The 23,952-nt window shown below is 39.1% G+C and overlaps 1 protein-coding gene across 1 annotated transcript; it reads right to left on the bottom strand.

The window, feature by feature from the left end:
* Window positions 1–63: 63 nt before the first annotated feature.
* TAFII21 (TATA binding protein associated factor 21kDa subunit) lies at window positions 64–20,909 on the bottom strand. Its single transcript, XM_089386196.1, has 2 exons — window positions 20,599–20,909; window positions 64–850 (listed from the first exon to the last, which is right to left on the bottom strand). Exons 1-2 carry the CDS (start codon window positions 20,869–20,871, stop codon window positions 563–565), a joined length of 561 nt encoding a protein of 186 aa, XP_089242322.1. The 5' UTR covers window positions 20,872–20,909; the 3' UTR covers window positions 64–562.
* Window positions 20,910–23,952: the final 3,043 nt, after the last annotated feature.

Here is a 23,952-nt window from a genome sequence, read left to right as displayed (position 1 = left end):
AACCTTTATATAATCCTAACAGGTTCTGGTATAATCTGAATAATAAAAATTAATAGAACGATGAGCAATAGAATTCAGAAATTTGGGTATTAATAAGGAAAACTCACCCAAACATATAACTTAAAGAGCCATCGATAGGTGATAGTCTGTGCTAAATGAATCATTTAGTTTACATATTGTATGCTCAGATGGCACTGCATTTTAAGAAACATTCAACAAGAAGGAAAATCCAAACATAGCTACAAGTAAACAACTCCACATAAGGAGAAGCTCACCTGAGGTGTCCTCAGACATGAAAGTACAATACTATCCAGGAATATGCATCTAGCCTTTGAGCAATTCCTCCTGAAGGTATGCACTTGATCTTACTATAAACGAAAGAAAAGCAGATGACACGTGATATCTTATTGATAATCATATGATATATCTTACACTATCAATCAGATTGAGATGAAAAATATCAACATAATTGAAGCCTGAAAGCCATGGGAAATAGTGCGTATTAGATATTACGTTGAATTTTTGTTTACGCCAAAAGGGACAGCAAGCAAAAGATCTGGAATTATCTAGGACGCTTTGCAGAAAGAGAAAATGACACCCTTTGGGCACCAGCTTCATGGTCAGTCTTTTGTTCTTGCAAAGATTGGAAGTTACTTAGATCACCTTTACTACCCTCTTCTTCATCAATTTCCATCTCTTCAGCTGCTTGAGTGGCTGGCTTTTTTGGAATAGCAAGTTGATAATTAGGATGGATCAATGTGTCCTGCTCAGGTGGCAATGCCATACCAGGGCCACCAATTGACATTGGCAATGGAAGTCTGTTCCGATTTCTAGCCAGTTCAAGTAAAATCTGGATAAAGATTGAAAATATTTTAATATACCTTAGCAAAAGAAAATTCCACATACTGTCCTGTGATAACATAAAAACTCCTGTGACTGATTCATTTACATCTGATTCACAGAAAGTTCATTTATAAACAAATACACCCAAGTATTGCACTCTGCTAGCAAGAAATCATATAGCCAATAGATTAAAAAATAAAGAAACAGAAACTACAAACCATCCATGTTTGCATTCATCATGTATTAAGCACCAACAAGGGTTAAAAAGAAATCAAGGCAGGGCAAGATTTGCCACACATGCATTTCCTTTCAAGTATTAGATGACTTTAAGCCTGTTTAAAATATATTTCACAGCACTAATACTAGCTGATATGACACAGTTATATCAGTGGTGTATTCTGGAAAACAAAGTCCCGAAGGGAGATGACTTAAAAAGAAGGGGTATTATAGGGCCATGCAGTTGTGCCCGATGTAAAAAAATTGAGGGAACAGTTGAACAGCTCTTTCTAACATGCCCTTTCACTTTAGAAGCATTTCTGGGTTTTCAAACCTCCTGGCAGGGAGAGCCATTCCAGGAGGCCTGTAGTATTTGTGGAATTCTGCAAACCCAAAAAAGACTCGCATTCTGCCTCCCCTAATTTCCTGCAGTATATGGCTGTCTAGAAATGCTGAAAAATTCAGGACAAAACCAACATCCCTCACAGGGTAGCTGCACATGTTATTACTATTTACACGCTCATTTCCTCTGAGGAATCAGTCCACACCCCCACATCATACCTGATGAATTTATTGATAGATCTTATCCTTGGGCATACTTTGATGGAGCCTCCCTCGCTGGAGGTGAATGTGGAGGGGGTGCTGTCTTGTTTCTTCGTCAAGATCATTTTTGCAAAATTCAGAGTGGCTTGGAACATGGCACAAACAATTTTTCTGAATTGATGAGTCTAAAACTTCTTTTGCTATTTGCTATTGAGAAGGTTGTCCACAAACTTCAGATTTTTGGAGATTCAAAACTTGCTATACACTGGTTCAATGAAATTTCAAGATGCCACATACACACACTGAGTCCTTTGCTTGAAGAGATTCTCCATTTAAAGCAGTCAATTGATCAAATATCTTGTGTTGATATCTACAGGGAAAGAAATACTATTGTAGACGCCTTATCCAAAGAAGGCACTACACAAACTCTAGGCACTTGGAAAAATTTTGAGCAGCTAGATGGACAGGCCTACAAGTACTTCATCAACCACTTATTGATAACAGGCAGACAGATGATCCTCCCCTCACAGCTGAAATATGTTATCAGAACCGAACAGGTGACTGAACAGGAAAACCTTGTGGACCGGGAACCAGTCAGAAACGGACCAAAACCAAACCAAAAAACCAGTTGACCAAAAACACATAAAATATTGAAATTTTAAAGAAAAACATATATATTCATGTGCATTCATATGAATCCAAACCATTTATGCACAAATAAGAAGAGTTCTCATTTATATAGCATGTAAGGGTGCACATAACCAAAATAGCATTCAGTGCAATCCATCAATGAATCGAAAATACATCAACAAAGAGGCTCTAAATGACCTCTAGCATCCAAAAAAATCATGCTACAACAAATAACTACATATCATCAAAAATCACTGTCTATATCGGGATTTTCTTCATCAATATAACCCTCTAAGCATCAAAATAAGATAGAAAAAGTGTAGCTTGTCAAGGCAAGATTTTGATTGAGTAATGGGTAAATTTTTAGTAGACTCATGATAGACGAGTTCGACAACCAATGACACTAACATCAAAGTACATAGAGGGCCTGGTGCTCTTGATTAAATATTAGTTCCACACCATTGTACACGAAAAATCCAATGGACATCTTACAATCCCCCCAATCCTGAAATCCTGAAAAACCATTAAGTCTGCTGGATTTTGAGTGAGATCTAAAATTCTACTTTCTCCATATGAAATCCGGTGAGGTTGGAACCACTCTCAACCATCATGAGTCATTTCATGGTAATGTTAAAAATTTAAGTAAAAGGATGAAAATGAAAAATAAAGGAGATTGTCATTTTTACTTACCATGAATTACATAGCAATACTAAGGCCATAGGCTTCAATATTCAATATTAGGCTGGCCTATGGAAGAATTAGAAGTGGGCAACCAAATGAGAAAAAACACAAAAAAGGCAAATTTTTTAAGCTGGCCCTCATGGGTATGGACCCATGGAACCAGTCCTGAACCGGCCAGTTCGGTGAAATGAGTCGGTTCAGTACCGAACCGGCCGGTTCCACTGCTTCTGGTCCGGTTCTCATAACATTGCAGCTGAAAACATCATATTTTGTCTTTGTGTTTATGTTTAGAGTTGGACAAACTGACTCAGCAATGTTGTATATTTTGTTAGAACTTGGTCTTTTTTAAGACAGTTTTATGTATCTGTATATTTTTTAATAACTCTGTGGATGTAGACATTCTCTCAGTTTTGTCATTCAAAGGGAGAAACACTTCATGAGATTTTTAACACCTAATATTATTTGAAAAGAAGATACTTGACTATTGATTGAAGGATTATGGTCATGAATAACCATTTGATGTTGTTGAAGAAGTTTTGGCAAGTTTTGATCTCAGCAAAGAAGGTTTCTCCTAATCCAAGCCCCAACCGCTAGGAGAAAGGCTTAAGGGTGTGGTTATAAGCCTCCCAACCACACAAAAAAAGACCTATAGGCCTATGGGTGCAGTTGAGCCTGTAGGAAACAAAAACTAAATTCTTAGGTATAAAACCGAGAACACTTAAGGAGTATGACAAACATGGAGCAGGTGATGGAGAGTTCAATGAGCAAAAAGCATTGTATGGTTTGAAGCAAGCTCCCCGAGCCTAGCATGTTCGCATTAACAGTTACCTGGTGCAGCATAGAAGCAGTTCCAATCTGAACCTCTGAATTCATCCAAAGTATGCCTTTGATTTTGATTTTATATGATGATGATCTATTATTGACAAGTAGTAAGCCTCTGATGGTTGACCGTAAGAGGGAGTTGGCCACTGAGTTCAAGATGAAAGATCTTCTAGAGATATGAGTCTGCATGGATACACTGATGATTGGGCTGAAACATAAGGAACACATTTGGGTGTTGCTTCAGATCTCCAATGATATCATGGATGAGTTGGAAATAGAAGTTTGTAGCCTTAAGCGCGGCCAAGGTTGAGTACATTGTTGCTAGCATGGCCAGATGTGGGGAAATTTGGTTAAGGAAGCTCTTTGGAGAGTTGTTTTGAGCAAGTTTTGGATATGACAGCGATATATTGCGACAATAGAGTGGGATTCGATTGGCAGAGAATCTCGTATATAGCTGGGACTGAGATATCTTCATAGATTGAGATAGTCTTGTTGTCTGAGACAAGCTTAGTGTTGTGGTTGTTGCCTCCGTGAGAGGGAGGATGAATAACTTATCCTTTTGTGACGTGTATTTATTCTAACATAATATGAGACAAGCTTAGTGTTGTGGTTGTTGCCTCCGTGAGAGGGAGGATGAATAACTTATCCTTTTGTGACATGTATTTATTCGAACATAATATTTGATGTAATGTCCTACATGAACAGGAATAGAGGATTGCTGCTCTTGATGATGTTTGAGGCAACTCTTAAATGAATTGGTTAAGTTGGTACCGGATGTGAGCACATTGATATATTTCTGATCTACAAAGAACAACATGGATTGATGGATGTGACCCTCCTGAGTAAGGGTCCGAGCTAATCGAGGACACTGAGTCGACACTTCCCCCCATTTGAGCTCAGAGGGTGAGGAACTGAGATGTAGGGCTCCTAGGGTTGAGGGATCTTTGGACAATAGGGTATCACCCCTATCTGTTACCCATAGGGTGTGTTGTAGCTCATTTTTCACTATGTTTTAAATTGTGAAAAAGAAAAATATATATATATATATATATATATATATAAAAAAAAATCAAAATCAAGAATAGTGTTAAGATTTTGATTTAATAAATGGTAGATTAACATTGAGATTAGACATGATGTCGCATTAATATCAAGCATTTGGGTGGGGTCCTAGCGGAGTTTTAAATTCAAAGTATTAAAGAGCAGGCTAGTTTGTCGAGTGGACTTATTTGTTGTGTCAAGACCTCCCAATGGCGCAAACCCAACACCACATATGGCTTGAAGGTTACGTGCCCAAGTGCCTCCGTAAAGCAGTCAACAGCAATAGGGTTGACCAGCAACCAACAGCTCACATTGATTGCGGGATCACTACCAGCAGGCTTCCCCCATCACGGTAGGTGCCCCTGTAACCCTGCAGCAAGCGAGCGTGACTCTACAAGAAGTTCACCACGTCATTACCACATCATCACTACGTCATCCTATCACATCATCATGTCATTTTTGCCACGTCATCCATCCTGTACACAGCACTTCAGCATGAAAACCCGTTTTCTCTCCCATTTTTCCGTTTTCTCCATAAACTTTGTTTCAGTTTCATTTTTCACATTGTCATTTTCAATTCCCAGTGTCTGTAGCATGTTGCAGTCGTTGTCCCACTTGAATTCAAATTCATTAACGCCAGCCATTGTTAACCAAGTATTTATACATCATATCCAACTGTTGTTATGTTGGGTTCTTCGACCCACATTCCTCTCATGAACACTGAGCAGGATGTTTTTTTATCCTATTTGCTCACTAAATTTAATGGAACTTCGTCAGCACATTCTAGTCAACCAAAAGGAGTCTCATGTGTATGCTGCAATTATAAGGTCTGGTCTATTTGTTGCTATAATTCCCCAAACTTATATCTTCCCTGAGTTCATCTATTGGTTGGTCTCTGCTCTTTATCCCTAGAAGTGTTTTGTAATGAATGCTTTAGGTGAAAACATATTTCAGACATCTACTCTTCTAATCCAACAAGCTCTAGTGTTTCCACCTTCAAACCTTTACACTCCATTTTCAGAGGAAACCTTGTTGACAGTCTTCCAAAATTTGTCTGGGAAGGATTATGCCCAGATGAACTTCTTTTTAATGCCTACAAGACAACAATTGCCTTTGGAGGCCACTCAATTTTCTCTTGAAACTTTTGATAAAAATGTGAGACTATTTTTGCAAATAATTGCTAAAGTTCTAGGAAGGGAAGATAAAACTATCGTTGACTGAGTTGTTTTGGGAATGTTCAATTTAATTCTGCAACCTGAAACTATGCTTAATATACCAGCTTATTGGGAGAAACTAGTCAATTCTCAGTTGTCAGACCTAGCTCTTATTGGATGTTTCAGATTCCCATCATTAGTAACTTATCTTTTCCTTTACACTCATGTTGAGAGTTTCATGCATTTTGGTCTGAATATAATGGATGTACATAAAAAAAGACAATCAATAGTAAACTGGACAGACACTTTGAGGAGTCATTCAAATTATAAAGGATTTACATATTTCACTACTTCTTTTATGTCTGTTGCCTATTCCATCATAAATATCTCTCCTCCAACTTGTATTTTGCCAAAAGCCCAATCTTTTCTACAGCTTAGTAAAGATGTCGAAGTGGGTGATTGGTTCCAATTTGAAGATTATGTTGAAATCAAACTGTATGGAGCAGAGGTTGCCCCTTACAGACTTCCTACATTTGCACCTATGAGATTATTTTCTTTAGAATTCATCAGGAAGAGTTTAAATGTTGATCAAACAAACAACCTCCACATTGTGAAGAAACTCCAACCATAAATTGGCACCCTAATCTATTGCCAAAAAAAAAAAAAAATCCAGCCATATATATTTGCAAAATTTTATATATTAATTTCTTTTATAAAAGTAAAGTAATATATTAAAAGACTCTCTCTCTCTCTCAAGAGTCTCTCTCATATATATACTCTCTTTCTCTCTATATAGAGAGAGAGAGATATATATGTATATACTCTGTCTCTCTCTCTCTATATATATAGAGAGAGAGAAAGAGAGATAGAGTATCTCTCTCTCTCTATATATATAGAGAGAGAGATAGAGTATCTCTCTCTCTATATATATATATAGAGAGAGAGAGATAGAGTATCTCTCTCTCTTTATATATATATAGAGAGAGAGAGAGATAGAGTATCTCTCTCTCTTTATATATATATAGAGAGAGAGAGAGATAGATAGAGTATCTCTCTCTCTATATATATATATAGAGAGAGAGAGAGAGAGTCTTTTAATATATTACTTTACTTGTATAAAAGAATTAATATTAATGAATCTTTGCCTAGGTCAAATGGGAGACACTATCTATTCCAAAAAAATGGGGAGGCTAGGGAATCAGAAGCTGGAGGACTTCTCCTCAGCTTTAGCAGCGAAGCTCGGCTGGCATCTTATCACCTCAAATACCCTGTGGACAAAGGTGGCCACATCCAAATACATTGCTCCTCTAAATGTGTTGGATTGGCTTAGACAATCAGCAAGAGCCACATCAGGGATATCTGTAATCTGGAAGGCAGTGCTAAAATCTCTAGAGATCATTAGATGTGGCCTCACATGGAGAATACAAGATGGCAACAGTGTGAGGATCGGGGAGGATCCCTGGATTGGTAGCGGAAATGCCCATACTGCCCCCCGAGGTTAAAGCCTGCCTCAACGAAGTGGGTATTACTCATATTAGCGAAATCAGAAACACAGAACACACCTCTATTTTTCAACAAGCCTAGAAATCAGCTCGAAGCCTGCTCATTCCTCCGCAATGGGAACAGACCTGGAAAAGTTATACAGCGGCTTTGACCGAAGCACAAATCAGAATCCGAGAAGGGGTAGATGAATTAATATGGGCACATGCAAAATCTGGGAAATACTCCCCTAAGGAGGGTTATTTGGTTCTAGCAGAAAAATACAAACCTCAAGCTCTCGAGCCATGGTGGCAAAATTTATGGAAGCTCAAGCGCCCCCCCTAGGACCCGACTCCTCATGTGGTCAATCCTTAAAAACAAGATCCCAACAGGGGATAACCTCCTTAAGCGCGCACAACATGGACCTTTTTGGTGTTGTCTGTGTAAGTGCAATAATGAATCCGTGGATCACCTTTTTCTAGAATGTCAGGCTGCAAAGGACCTCTGGAGCTTGTCCTCTTCTTCTTAACCACCCGGAGCAGATGGCAAGGAGAGTCATTTCATGAGGCCTGGATAAATTGGTGGGCTAGCGCAACCCCACCTAAATCCAGGAATCTCCCCCTTCTTATTTGTTGGGCTCTCTGGATAGCTCGCAACAACCTCATCTTTCAGAATATTTCGCCCCACTGGCCTTCCATTTCGGCCCGTATTATGCATGATTACAACATTATCCCTGAAGAGGAAGTCATTCACCGGCCCAGAACCATTGTCCCTAAATCCATCAACCACCTGCTTCCCTGGGCTTACTTTGATGGCTCTGCTCAAGAGCAGGGCTGCGGGGGAGGGGCCTTACTGTACTTATCGGACTCCTATTATTTCAAACTGCAAATGGGCCTGGGAAGAGGCACAAACAACTATGCAGAACTATCCACAGCCAAATTTCTCATTCAATTTGCACTGGAAAAACACTGTAGAGATCTTCAGTTATTTGGTGATTCAAAAGTTATCTATGACTGGCTAAATAAAAAATCAACTTGTTCAGCTTTTTCTCTGAGACAGATCCTGGATGAGGCACTTCGACTTATCACTTTTTTTGACTCCTTTGTATGCTATCACATTTACAGGGAACGAAATACAACTGCCGATATCTTATCCAAAGAAGCTGCGGACAGGCCTCCCGGCATCTGGCTGATCCAGGAACAGAGGGACGAGACTCATTATCAGTACTATCACTGGCCGTACATAGATACATCAGTTTAAAGGGCTCACAGGGAGCCTGGTATATGTTTTTTTATCATAAGCTATCATCTGTAAATATTCATATATGCTTTTAAATTATTAGACACATAACTGACAGGTACTCTTTGCTAAGAGTTATTTTGATTAAAATTTTACTGAACTGGAACATCTGTGCCTCCCTGCGTGGATCAAGGCATATTTTTTTGCTACTCTGGAATTTCTTTAAGTGTTGAACAGACACTCTGCCTCTTTTTACAGCATATGCAATACGCATATACAGCATGTAATTTTCTTATTATAATGAAAATTACGATTTTTTCCAAGGGAAAAATAAAAGAATTAATATTAATTTCTTTATTTAAGTAATATATTAGAAGACTCTCTCTCTCTATATATAGCATTGTGAAGAAACTCCAACCATAAATTGGCACCCTGATCTATTGCAGAATAAAAAGAACCAAACAATTAAAAAAAAAACTTTTCCAACCATATATCTTAATTTCTTTTATATAAGTAATATATTAAAAGTCTCTCTCTCTCTCTCTCTAAAAAACTTTTCCGACCATATATCTTAATTTCTTTTATATAAGTAAAAGCAATATATTAAAAGTCTCTCGAGAGAGAGAGAGAGAGAGAGAGAGACTTTTAATATATTGCTTTTACTTATATAAAAGAAATTAAGATTGGTCAGAATAGGACTGGACCCATGGGTGGGATGTGGAAATACTCACAGACTCTCTGACGGCCTCATTGAACATCTAAATGACAGAGGTATCATATACATAATGCATATTGGCGATCAAGCAAACTCCTCCTTCCTCCATCAGGCCTGGACCAACGCACAAGTATTAGATATTCCGGCACAGTGGCACAATGAATGGGCAGAGTACACGGATGCGCTCTCACAAGCACATATCAGACTTACAGATGGACCTGATGAAATCATTTGGGCTTTTGCAAAAAATGGAGCATATACCCCGAAACTAGGCTATCTAAAGCTCATGGAGACTCATAAGCCTCAAATTATCCATCCCACATGGCGGACATTATGGAAACTCAAATCTGCCCCGCGTACTCGACTGCTCATGTGGAACATACTCTTTGATAAAGTACCTACGGGCACAAATCTTATGAAGCGATCCTTCCATGGACCCTTCCGCTGCCATCTCTGTCACCAGGAGGAAGAGAGCACTTTACACTTATTTTTGAATTGCAGCATCACATTACATTTTTGGCATGACCTCACTTCTCACCTCCCGCAACTAAAAATTGGCATGGACATAGCTTAATGGAGGCATGGGAGAACTGGAACCTGGAACACTCGGGGAAGGCTATGAATATTCCGCTACTTGCATGTTGGGCAATCTGGATAGCCTGGAATCAGGCCATTTTCAATCTTAGAGCCCCCCACTGGCCTACTATCCTTCTTCACACCATTGCGGATTATAACATGATACCTGATGAAGAATCCATAGGTCCTGTTCGCATCATTAAACAATTGGATATTGACAAATCCAAACCATGGGCTTTTTTTGATGGTTCTGCACAAGAGGTGGGCTGTGGGGGAGGAGCAGTACTATATCTCAATGATACACACAGCTACAAAATTCAAATAAACTTAGGCAGAGGAACTAATAACTATGCTGAACTGTGCACTGCCAAGCATCTCATTCACTTTGCCATACAAAAACAATGCAGACATCTCCAGCTGTTTGGTGATTCTAAAATAGTTTGCAATTGGTTGTCTGATGCATCTCATTGTCATGCATTTTCGTTGAGGCATATATTAGATGAGGCAAAGAGACTGACTACTTCATTTGAATCATTTGCTTGTCGTCACATCTACAGGGAACAAAATACCATTGCAGATCAACTCTCCAAAGAGGCAGCGCACAGACAAGGAGACAATTGGCTGATACAGGAGGAAATCGAAGGGTCTTTCTATCAGCACTATCATAGACCCTTTGATGATCAGATGGAAAATGGGCTATAAAAGCCCACTTACAGATTTTCACTTGTTTATTTTTGTCGTCAATAGTTGTACATATCTCTACATATTTAGCACTATACAGCACTTTATCTTTGATATATATGGCTCTCTGCGTAGAGCAATGGACTCCTATTTTGAACACTGTTAGTGTACAGTTTTGGACTGCTCCCTGCGAGGAGACAACCTGCTATAATTTTGTTTATATAGTACCACAGACTGATCATGTTAGGCACTGTTGCCTGTATATGAATGCTTCGGCATATGCAAAATGTAATTTCTTAACTTTAATAGAAATTACGACTTTTTCCCAGGGGAAAAAAAAAAAGAAATTAAGATATATGGTCGAAAATTTTTTTTAGAGAGAGAGAGAGAGAGACTTTTAATATATTACTTTACTTGTATAAAAGAAATTAAGATATATGGTTGGAAAATTTTTATTATTATTATTAATTTTTTTTCTGCAATAGATCAGGGTGCCAATTTATGGTTGGAGTTTCTTCACAATGTGGAGGTTGTTTGTGTCCACTATTCTGGTCATTTTTTCTGGCCCCTTTTCCATTTCCAATCATGTTTACTGTCCACTGCACGAATGGAGGAGCAAGTGGATTACATAATCAATCCATGTCCATGTCAGATGTGTGGATTACTGACTCAATCCATGTCAGATGTGTTCTTTTAAAGTTTAAACCCCAATCTGATTTTATTGGGAGTCTTTTCCATTTGCAGTGGATGAGTGTCAGTTTGAGTTGGACAATTCTTTGGCGCCTTCGCTTCATTCAAGAGGCAATCTGACGTTTAATGCCCTAATTTGGCAGTGTTAAAGGGAGAGGGTTAATCCATGGCAGATGTGTTCTTTTAAGCCCTAGTCTGATTTTTAATGGGAGTCTTTTCCATTTGCAGTGGAAGAGTGTCAGTCTAAGTTGGACAATTCTTTGAAGCCTTCGCTTCATGCAAGAGGCAATCTGAGGTTTAATGCCCTAATTTGGCAGTGTTAAAGGGAGAGGGTCCAAGTTCAAAACCAAATGATTTGGCTCAGAAAGAATGCAATGCATTCGAGAAATTCAAGTTTTGTTTTCTAGCAGGCCCTCTATAAATAATGCATCTAACAAAAGGCTCATATAAAATCCGCTCCTCCCGTGGCTCCTTTGGCCCTCTCTTCTTGGGGGGTTCTCCTATTTTGGAGGTGGGGGTAGAGTTTGGAATCCCTTAACGAAGTGAATTGCTAGGTCGTTCCAATTTAGAGGATGGTAAGATTTCAACGGTGGAGTATCTCCCTATACCTACTTCCCCTTCTCAAAGTGGTAATCGTGCTGAAAGAAAGTTGCATGACCTAAGATCTAAACACTAGATTGATAGAAGGGGAGCCCTCAATGGGAGGGTTGGAAAAATACCGTGGTCAATCTCCTTCATTAGGTAGAAAATCTCACTTATTTATTGCCTAGCAAAAAGCAATAAAGGATATCCATAGAGGAAAGCAAGCAGAAATATACAAGGCCCTTAGAGCAAGGCCATCCTGGTCTGTTGTTTCTTTTAATGCTAGTGGGGCAAAATGTGGCCATAGAATTCTAGCCCTCAAGAGACTTGTCAAGGATATTTGTTCGAACATTATTCTGACTGAGGAAACTATGACTTCAGGTTCAAAGGCAAGAGCAACTGTGGAAGCTTGCCTCAAGGATTCATCTTTCTGCGCGTTGGATGTTGAAGGATTATCTAGTGGGTTGCTCACAGCTTGAAGTCCAGTCTTGCAGGCAACATATTCATAATCGTTTCCCTTTGCTTTATTGATGGTTTTGAAGATTAGAGACTTAGATTGCACACTAAAGGTTTTTAATATTTTTTGGCCATATGAGGATCAAAGCCCAATGGGAATCAGTCTTGGAGTCTTATGTCCTAGAAGGACATAACATTATAATAGGAGATTTGAACTTTACGTTATCCTTGAGGGAAGTTTCGGGCTCTCAGCCGAGAAAAGTCCAGTTAAAGGATTTCTTTAGATATCTTTTGGAGGCCTAGAGGCTAGTAGATGTAGAGCTTATCAAGTTGTCCTCTACTTGGAGAAATTTCAAAAAGAAGGACAAAGAAATTGCCAAAAAGGCTTGAATGTTTTTTTGGCTCTGTTGGGGCCCTCTTTTCTATTGAAACCTTGGGTTGGTTCTGGAGGGATCTTTGCTAATGTTATCAGAACTGGACTAGTAGACTCCCCAGACCAGAAAACCGGTCAAAACCAGACCAAAACTAGTAAAAAACTTGGACCCAAAAACCAGCAAACTAAAACACACAAAATATTTAAATTTTAAAGAAAAACTTATATATTCATGTGCATCGATATGAATTCAAACCATTTATGCACAAATAAGCAAAAGTTATCATTTATAAAGCATGTAGGGTGCACATAACCAAAATAGCAGTGACTGCAATCCATCTCTGAACCGAAACTACATCAACAAGCAGGCTCTAGATGCCCTCTAACATCCAAAAAAAAATTATGCTACAACAAATACCTACATTTCATCAAAATATTTGCCTATATTCAGATCTCCCTCATCAATATCACCCTCTAAGCATTAAAATAAGAAAAAAAACTTGGCATGTCAAGATTTTGTTTGAGTTATGGATACATTTTTAGTAGGATCATGATAGAGGAGTTCGATAATCAATGCCACTAACATCAAGGTACATAGAGGGGTTGGTGTTCTTCATTGAATGCTAGTTCCATACCCTTGTACATGAGAAAATCCAATGGAAACATTGCTATCCCCCCAATCCTGAAATCCTAAAAAATTATTAAGTCTGTTTGATTTCAAGTGTAATCTAAAATTCTACTTTCTCCATATGAAATCCAATGAGTTTGAAACCACTTTGAAACATCCTAAGTCAATTAGTGATAATGTTAAAAATTTAAGTAAAAGGATGAAAATGAAAAATAAAGGAGAATGTATCGAACCAGTCGATTTAGTGAAAAAAAGGTTAGTTCAGTGCCAAACCTTCCAAAAACGGTTTGGTTCACTAGTCCAAATCAGTTTTGCCCTCCAACTGGTCAAACCAACTGGTTCTAACCAGTCCAGTCCGGTTCTGATAACACTGATCTCTGCTCACAATCTGATCATACTAGAAATGATCAAGGAAGACCCTAAACCTAGGATTCCATTTAAGATCAACCACAATGGCTAATGGAACAAGAATATTGGAAGCTAGCAGAAGAGAATTGGAAGCATCTTCCATCAGATGTTTCTTCTTCCCCAATGAAGCAGTTTGCGAACAACATCACCAAGATTAAGTCCATTTCAAGAGTTTCGAGTAAAGAATTCACAACCAAGCAACAAGCCCAGTCAAGGGAGGTGGAATTCAAAATAAAGTCTCTTTATGAGGGATCATCTTCTAGCCTCTTCGGAGGAGGAATTAATAAGTCTATGAAGGTTGGAGGTTGAATGACATGATCTGTTGGCAAAAAAAGGAAGCATTCTAGAGGATAAAAAGTCAGACAATTTGGATTCAAGAAGGTGATAACAATACTAATTTTTTCCATAATTAAATAATTTTGCAAGTTTTAGAAGAATTTTAATTTGATTTGGGAGATATGAGATCAAGGAATGGTGGTGAAATCTTCCAAGGAAAAGCCAATTAGTTACTTTCAGTCATTCTTTTAGGAGCCCAGGGGGTGTCCTATCCAAGAGACTTCGCAGATTCTGAAGCTCTTTCCAAGATCTTTCTCTAAGGAGGCAAATGATAGTATGATGGAGGGAGCAGTGTTTTACGAAACGGCCGGGTTGACTCCGAAACGGCCGTTTTGATCCGGGTTGAACAAAAAAATTTCAAAACGGCCCATTGACCCGGCTCGGTGACCGGGTCAGCTATGACCCGGCCGAGTCAGCCAATGACTCGGCCGGGTCATAGCTGACCCGGTCAACCCGGCCGGGTCACGTCAAAAAACGGCCGTACCGATTGGAACCGGCTGGGCAGCGATTTCACTTAAAAAAAATTACTTTTTTGCTGATTTGGAGCTGATTTAGTTAGGGTTTGTGGACATGAAAAGGTTTATGTGATTAGTTATATGCATTTGGGGTCCATTTCCCCCTCCCAAACTCTATTTAAGACAGCCAAATGCTCTCATTTCACTCACAGCAGTCTTATGCATTTGAGTGAGAGTCTTCTTTGAGAGTTAGTGAGCAGTTCTTGAGCTTGTTTTGGAGCAGCAGTGAGGAGTCTTGGAGGAGCATTGTAGCTGGAGTGAGGAGCTTCTTGGGCAGCCATTTGGAGCAGCATTGAGGAGCTGATTTTTGGAGCAAGTTTGAGGAGGCAGTTTGTGCCTGGAGGTATTTTTTTCCACCTCTATAAATCTGTTTTTACTTATTAAATTTTAGGTGCATATAAAGATAGCTTAGAGAGTGTTTTTAGTCAAATAAATGAACATTGAATCAATTTTTATTTTATTTTTTTCATTTTCAGATTGTTTTCCTAGTCAAAAAATGGCACCTAGAGCAAAAGATGCTGCTTGGGCATATGTTGAAATGGTTGATGATGAGATGTGTTGCAAGTTTTGCCATAGGAAAATTAAGTCAGGTCCTGGGGGGATTCATAGGCTGAAACAACACTTGGCAGGGATTAAAGGCAATATTACTGCATGTAAATCCCCCGAAATTGGGGAGATTAGAAAGACTTTGTTGGAAAGCTTTGAAAAATTTCAAGAAGAAAAGACTAGGCAAAAAGAGATACAGGCTGAAATTGGGAGGAAGAGGGAGATACAAAAAATGATGGCTGCCAACCCCCACTATGAGTTTGAGGGTTCTTCCTCTATCCCTCACACTGATGCATCAAACCCTTTCCGTTATGTTCCTCCCTCTTTTGCTTCTGTTCAAGATAAGGGAAAGGGTAGAATGAAGGGTGATGGGACTATCAAAAGTTTTTTCACTCACTCAGGCTCCTCTCCATCAGATGCACATGGTCCTGAAGTTAGTAAAGGTCTTTCTCAGCCCACTTTAGATGACCATTGGAAGAAAGAATTGAGGGAGACTGCTTGTGACTACATAGCTAGATGGTGGTATGATGCTGATATCCCCTTTAATGCTGCTCGTTCACCATATTATGAGCCTATGTTTGAGGCCATACATGTTGCTGGAAAAGGCTTCAAAGGCCCTACTATGCAAGAGCTAAGGGGGTTTCGTTTGCAGAAAGAAATTACATCAATTAATGAGTATTTGCAAGATTTCAAGGAATCATGGGCAAGAACAGGGTGTACCATCATGTCAGATGGATGGACTGATCAAAGAAACCGTACCATCATAAACTTTCTTGTCTTCTGCCCACAGGGAACCATGTTTTTAAAATCAGTTGATGCATCTGATAAGGTAAAAGATGGCCACTTGTTGTTTCAGCTATTGGATGAGGTTATTCAGGGTGTGGGGGTGGCTAATGTTGTTCAAATCATCACAGACAATGCCTCTAACTATGTTCTTGCTGGTAGACTGTTAGAGGAAAAACACAAGACCATCTTTTGGACCCCATGCGCTGCACATTGCATAGACCTCATGCTTGAGGATATTGGGAAATTAGATTGGGTCAGAAACACTGTAGATAATGCCAAAAGCATAACAAAATTTATCTACAATCATACACTGGTTTTGAGTATCATGAGGAAACACACTGGAGGCAAGGATATTATTAGGCCTACCATCACTAGATTTGCTACACATTTTTTGACATTGCAATCTATGCTTTCCCAACATAGAAACTTGCAAAAGATGTTTTCCAGTGATGATTGGAATAATAGCAGTTGGTCTAACAAACCAGAAGGCAGAGAATTGAGAAGGAAAGTCCATGATGAAACTTTTTGGAGAAAGGCAACAGAGATTGTGAAGGTTGCTGAGCCACTAGTTAAGGTGTTGCGGTTGGTGGATGGGGAAAGGTTGGCTATGGGCTTCATTTATGAGGCTATGGATCAAGCAAAGGAGCAAATAAAGGCAGCATACAAGGATAGAGTGGCAAAGTATGGGCCCATTTGGGCAATCATTGATGAAAGATGGAACAATCAACTCCATCGCCCTATACATGCAGCTGGGTATTTTTTGAACCCACGGTATCATTATAAAGCTAAGGAGTCAGGAGCTTTGAGGGGGGAGGTCAGAGATGGACTGGTTGATTGCATTGAGCGCATGGTCCCATCGGAGTCTGATCAGCTACTGATACATCAGCAGGTCACATCCTTCAGCAATGCAACAGGTACCTTTGGGAAGAACCTAGCAAAGATTGCAAGAGAAGCAGATGAGCCAGGTAAACAAAAATTTCAATTTTCAATTTCTCAATTTCAAGTTAGATATAATTTGTAATTTTGTTGAGCTTCAGCCTTCATCTAACTCATAATTCATTACACTCCTATGTTTTTTGCAGCACAATGGTGGGAGGCCTTTGGTGGCCAGTGCCTTGAATTGCAAAGGTTTGCAATTCGTATTTTGAGTCAAACTTGCAGTGCATCTGGGTGTGAGCGCAATTGGTCTGTCTTTGAGAGGATTCACACAAAGAAGAGAAACCGTTTGGAGCAAAAACGGTTGAATGATCTAGTTTTTGTCCAATACAACCTTCGGCTCAGACGGAACCAATTGCTGAACAAAAGACCTGATTCAGATCCCATTGTGTTGGAAGACATTGATCCAACATCAGATTGGGTAGTGGAGAGTCGTCTACCAGAGTTTGATCCTGATGAGGATCTTGATGAAATTGATGTTGGAGATCCACTGCAGCGTGTTCAGTTGAATGCAGATCCCAATCCACCAGCCTCAGTCTCACAGCCAGCTAGTAGGACTCCAGTTGTAGGTGCTTCGCCTTCCTCTGCTCAGCCACGACAGAAGCGCAGCCGCATTTGTACTCTATCTCAGCTTGCATCTGCTTCACAGCCTAGTGGTACTGGTACTGGCACCACTTCTACAGTTGCAGTTGGAGACGATGATGATGAGGAGGAGCCATGGGGCTCCTTGTCTGGCTCTGATGATGATGATCCAGAGATTGGTCGAGATGATCTTGGCTCCTCTGGCAGTAGCCAGTAGCTACTAGCCTCCTTGGTTATTTGTATTTTGTTTTGACTCTTGAGTCTTTGATCATGTATGACACAGACAGACTACAGTTGACTATGTATTTACTATTGCCATTGGGTACACCGTACCATTTTGATATAATGGATTGGTTCATGAGCCTACTTTGATCATATGTTGTCTTCCATGTATATTATAATGTTGTGTGTTTGGAAACTTGAATGAAAATCTTTAAAATTATGTTTAAAATATTTAAAATTATGTTTTTTTATAAAAAAAATAAATATTTAATGTATTTTTTACAACGACCGAGTCATTGAAATCGAGCCGGCCGAGTCATTGCCGTTTCCGTTTCCGTTTCCGAGTCGATCCTCGGCCGAGTCCGAATCCGAGTCCGTTTTGTAAAACATTGGGAGGGAGTGCCTAAAGAGGAGGTAAGAGGCACCCTATTTGCACTCAAGCAAGGAAAAAGACCAAGGCCAAATAGGGTAACAGTGAAATTCTATGTAGGTTTTTTTATCTAATTAAAGAAGTCATTCTGAAGATAATAAGTGTCCCAAAGTTCAAGGAGGATGTTGAGTTTCCTTAACTCAATCCACCTGGTTATCATTCCAAGAAAGCAGGACACAAAATGTTTCGAGGACTTTCAGCCTATTTCATGTTGTAATGTTATTTATAAACCTATGGCAAATATCATTGCTGTCAGGTTTAAGCATATTTTCAACATTTTCATTCAGAAAAACAATTTGATTTTTCCAGTCATCACATTCATGACATGGTAGCATAAGTGCAAGAAGCGCTGCACTCTATTAAACTGTCTAAGAGTCCATCTATGGTTCTTCAAATAGAGCTGACAAAGGCTTATGACAAAGTAAACTGGACTTTTACGTGGCTTATTTTGATCCAAATGCGTATGAACATCAATGTAGTCAATTAGATTATGGGTTTTGTCTAGTCAGCATCCTCCACAGTTTTGATTAACAGTGCCCCTTACCAGTTTTCTTAGACTTCCAAGAGGCCTCAGACAAGGTTCAGAAACTCACTTTGGAATCAACGATTGACTCCATGCACACAAGTGTTGATGAAGTCTTCCTTCAACAAAGGAAGTACAGCTTGAAGATTTTGGAGGATTGAGACAAAATGCGAGTAACTTGCTTTGCAGAAGAACATTACATTTGCAAAGAGAGAGTGATAGCTTTACTTGATGATGTTGCTCTGAAAATGTTCTCCCTTCAGCAGTGATATGTTCTCCTCAACAACAATGTGCTTTAGCAGGTCATATACCACCTTGAGACTCTTATGCAGATTTCAAGGTGAAGGAGGTGCCTAAATCTGGGCACAGTAGTTACAGGAGGCATCTGTAATTGGGCACTTGCATGCACCATTTTTAGCTTTTTCAGTTTGGTGGGTGCTTTCCAGCTTTTTCTTTATTTATAATGTGCTTCTCTCTTCCTAAGTTATGCACTTCTTTATCTTTAGTTGATCTTAAAATAGATAGGGTGCATGGCAGAGATACATTTCCAAACTTAAATTAGTGCCCAAATTCCAAGAACATTATGTTCTATGAAATTATTCCATGCGGTTTGGGCACTGTCATCTGGGCAGAATTAAAATTTCATCTTTAATTTGGGCATGCCGCACACCACTGGCATGGGTTATTTTCTAAACCCTACCTTCTCTTAATCTATAAAAATAAGGCAGGGTAGGAGTGTGAAATCCATTCAGTTTTTCACATTTGTACAGGGATACAGATAGCTTTAAGCTGCTTTGTAATTTATTCTTTCAAAGTAACAGGAAGCTATCTATGAACGAGTGGTGCTATCTGCTTGCTGTCATAATTCCAAGGACAATATTTTTATACAGATTAGGGTTATATGGTTTGCTGCTCTGATTCCCCCCATTATGTAGTGTCTGTACTTTTGAGTTTACAGTCCAGATTGTAGAATATTTACTGCCGCTGTTTTGAGAGAGGTATTTAAACAGTTTTCAGTTAGGATTTTATTCATAAAAATGTAGATCCGTGTATAGTAATCTAAACATTAACACTGGTAGCCCAAGACTATGATGGGAGGACCGGGCGTGGCAGATTTACCGAACTCCAGAAGGAAGCTTTGATCCTAGGACCGGGGGTGGCAGATTTACTGAACTCCAGAAGGAAGCTTTGATCCTGACATAAGATTTACAAATATTCCCCCATAATATATGACATGACCCCCCATTTCCTAAAGTTGGAGTGGGGGATATCAAGGGGAAGAAATAAGTCTCCATGGGGACATCATTCTAGGGTCCTTAGGGTTTCTTCAGCATTTACATTGGCGTTTGTCCCATTGTTTTTATGTGTTCGGTTGGGAGTTTGCAGAGCGTTGCGCCATGATAATTTTTCCACCAATGCCGAGTCTCTGGTTTTGAGGTGTTCTGACATGAAAGTTTATAGCAAATACGGAGTTGTAAAGTTCATTAAAAGTGGTTTGCGGATAGGGCGCGAATCACATTGCTCGCAACAGAATATTGTGGAATTTCCAAAGCCCGCAAATAGAAGGCTACGGAGTTCCCCGCAGCCCGAACGTAGAAGGTTGCGGGGCAATTTCTGGAAACTGGGACTGCTACGGATGCAGAACCAGTGAAACTGAACAGACAAAATGTGAAAACTATTTAATGTGAGATCTCAAAGACGAGGAACAGTTACGTCCATGTCCATACGTATCCTAGAATCCTAAAACCTAGACTTTTTACATTGCTAATGAAGATAGCATAACAATACAACATCTGGCCAAAATGATGAGAAAATCCGAAATTCAAATCCATTAGTCTAGATTCTAGCAAACCGATTTACAGAAAGCCAATACTGGTTTAGGGTTTTACATGGAAATTTCTGCCCTAAAAAATAAAATAAAAAATGAAAACTGAGAAAGCGTTAAAGCCCTTAGGATTTACTGACCTCTCTGGGGGGAGGCTGCGAGAAGGAGAAATTAACTTTCGACTGGATGGCGAGCTTGAGATCATCAGAATCAATAGTGGGTTTGCTGGCGTGCTCAGAATAGAGTTGGGCATCTGAAAGAACGTCTACTACATATCTGTAACAGAGTTCTAGGAACTGGTGTACGACTCTGGGCTCGTAGTTCTGCACTCCCATTGATTTCAGAATCGTTTTCACTATCTTGGCATCCATCGGCAGCTCTTCCGCATCCCCCATTTTCAAATTTTCATTCATACCGGGCTGCTGTGCATTGGTTATAGGCTTATAGTGAATTATAATAGCTATAATAGGCTTGGTATTAATTGCCATAAAATAGCGTAAAATTATTTTCCATTTAAATGAAAATTAATATAAATATAATAATATTTGTCAAATTAAACAATTATTTCGAATTATTTTATTTAAATGTGGGAAATTTTCATGTATTTGGCCTCAAGTATGCCAAAAAAAAAAAAATTGTTATTTTGTTGGATGTAAGGAAACAAGACCTAAGATCATGTAATTCCAAGTGGTGTGGTTTTTCTTTAATAATAATGATAAGTCGAGGTACATTTGCAGATAACATCAAGTGATGGTTGTCGTGACTATTGATTTTGACAACTGAATTACAATAGGTTTTGCCAATGTGTAAAAAAATATATGTCGTGTTCTTTTATAGTTATTTTCTTTGTAACATATTTTTTGATATATCATGATAATTAGGTACAATTAAAATTTGATCTTAGGATCGTGATGAAAACTCTAAAACCTTTGGTCATCACCTTGTTTAGCTTCATGATCCTTCCCTATACATGGAGCTCCCTCATTGTGTTGTCGTCATTGCAAATTCGTTAAACCATGAGGAATTTTTATTATAGCAGGGTTCTTCCTTCCTTCAAGGTAATGTGATCACTTCAGATCACTCAAGCTTTCTAGTCTTTGTGAGGTTTATCTCAAGGAGTACATTTTGTCTACAAGTGGGAGCCACTGACTTTGTTTCTACACGCACAACCATAAATCCAAGCTCGAACGTGAATTCCTTTCGTCTCAATGTATCTCTTACATGGGAGTAGGCAGCTTCAAGAAGCACTTTTGCTCAAACATTGTAGTATAGCTAAGGACACCTTCATCCCCTTAGTCTATAGACTAAACGGAGGAGTCAAAGGTTGTGGTGCACCCTCTTCCTCTCAACCATAGTCCTTTAAGGATGCCCTAAAGCCACGGCTGCATCCTTAAAGCCACGGCTCTCGCAACTAATTGCCAAAGATCTCTTAGGGACAACATTCATTGTAGAACAAGCAGAAGATATTCCAAAACTACAAGTGAAAGACCCCTTATCCGATATTTTCAACTTATCCTATGAGTGGAATGTCATAATCTATCATTTTAACGGGCATTGGCCATCAACGTCCATGCTTTGGGAATGGATGCTTCAAACTGTTGAAAATAGCAACAAGAAATGCTAAAAATAGCATTGCTATAAATAGCATTTCAGGATATACTTCAACTCTGTTGGAAATAGCAAAAACTAGAAGTGTTAAAAATAGCATTGCTATAAATAGCATTTCGGGATAAATTCCAATTTTAATTAATTCCTGAATTAAAATTGAGAATTAATATTTGAATTTAGTCTCGCTCATTGTTTGAAAAATAATTAATTAAGTCATCTTGAGTTAATTAGTTAGAGAAAATCAAACATGAAGTCTTTATGAAGACATGCAACAATTATCCCTTTGATTGAGGAAGTTATCCCTTAATTAAGGAGATAAGGATGAGTTGTATTTGAGTTGTAATTAGTTAGCTCAGTTAACTGAGTTAAGTTCAGCTAAATTAGTTCCAAACAGTTGGAGCAACTAATTGTGAGTTCAGTCAGTTAATGCATGCATGCATGCAACTAGTGTTCTCTAGATAACTGAATATTCTCTCATAAATAACCAATGCATGTGAGTTCAGAGAAAGACCCAGTTGAGATTAAAGACAGGGACATTGTACTATCAGTGGGAGGATTTTTCCTATAAAGGAAACTCATCCATGCAGAAGGAATTATCTCCATCAGGATTGTGTAGTTATTTCAGAGGTTAGTGTTGTATGTGAGGTGAGAAGAATCATACAAGTTGCAGCTGGAGGACCCAAGAGAAACTACGCAAGGAAATAGGAGGCTTGGAGGACTGAAGGAAGGCATATGTGTTGTCTATTATGTCCATGAGCAACAGTGAGGGATAGTACTGAGAGTTGGATAGCTTGTGAGCTAAAGCTTTATGTAATCCTGAGATATTTCCACTTGTATGATAATACAAATAGCGGGGTTTTTAGTTGAGGCTTTCCCCAAAGTATTCTTCTGCATTTCATGTGTGATTGAATCTTCTTCTTTGTTATATGTGTTTTGATTGATCTTGCTCAAATTGATTAAGCTTCCGCAAGTTTGATAGTAAAAATAGATCAAGTATTTTGCTTTAGGTACATTGCATTATCAGTTTAATCTATAGTTTCCCTACAAGATGTGTAAAGAGCAGAATTTCTACATGGTATCAGAGCTAGCTAATCCATAGAGAAATTTCTACATGGTATCGGAGCCAAGGTGATCAAAGCAGAGAACAGTATACAAAGAAGAGAGAAGTTCGAAGTTTGAAGTTCTTGATTGTAGGTACAAAACCGATTTCTTATCACATCTCAAAGTTCACCAATGGCGTTCAATGGCTTGAGACTTGAGCATGCCCTAGATGGCAACTCGAATTACATAGCCTAGAAGGATCGCATGGAAGTGGTATTAGAGGACAACAGTTTGAAGGACTTCATTGATCAAGAAGACCCCAAGCCAGCAGCAGCTAATGCCCAAGAATTGGCAGAATGGAAGAAATGTGTGGCGAGAGCAAGGACGATTCTTCTGGAGGGAGTTCGAGACCATATCGTCTCGAGTCTCCATGGGAAGGAGACTCTGTTTTCAATGTGGAAGACATTGAAGGATCTATATCAGAACAACAGTGACCAAAGGAAGTTGACACTGAAGGACAAGCTTCGGAAAATCAAATGTGAAAAGGGAGACATGATCTCTACATATCTGAACAAGCTCACCACATGTAGAGATGAGCTTGGAAGTGTAGGAATCACGACAGTCGATTATGACATGGTGAGTCTTGCTCTCCTCGGTCTTCCTAAGAGCTGGCATAGCTACCAGGACTCAATGAAAGGAAGAGAGAAACTACCAGATTGGGAACAACTGTGGTCAGATGTGATGCAGGAGGAGATCAGGAGAAGCACCAGAGATGGTTCTTCATCTAAGGAGGATGAAGAAAATCTAGCCTTAGCGACAAGTAAAGCAAGGAAAGGGAAGGAGAA

This window comes from Pinus tabuliformis, chromosome Q (genome assembly GCF_031772625.1).
Source record: "Pinus tabuliformis cultivar Carrire ecotype Pingquan chromosome Q, CPIR1, whole genome shotgun sequence".
Classification (NCBI taxonomy): domain Eukaryota; kingdom Viridiplantae; phylum Streptophyta; class Pinopsida; order Pinales; family Pinaceae; genus Pinus; species Pinus tabuliformis.
This window is presented reverse-complemented; position numbering and strand designations above follow the sequence as displayed.

Bases quoted from the DNA above. Each gene is read 5' to 3' on its own strand.
- TAFII21 (XM_089386196.1), bottom strand. From the start codon at position 20,871: ATGAATGAAAATTTGAAAATGGGGGATGCGGAAGAGCTGCCGATGGAT. The intron at 851-20,598 runs GTCAGTAAATCC...ATCTTTATCCAG, and splicing joins CGCAGCCTCCCCCCAGAGAG to ATTTTACTTGAACTGGCTAG.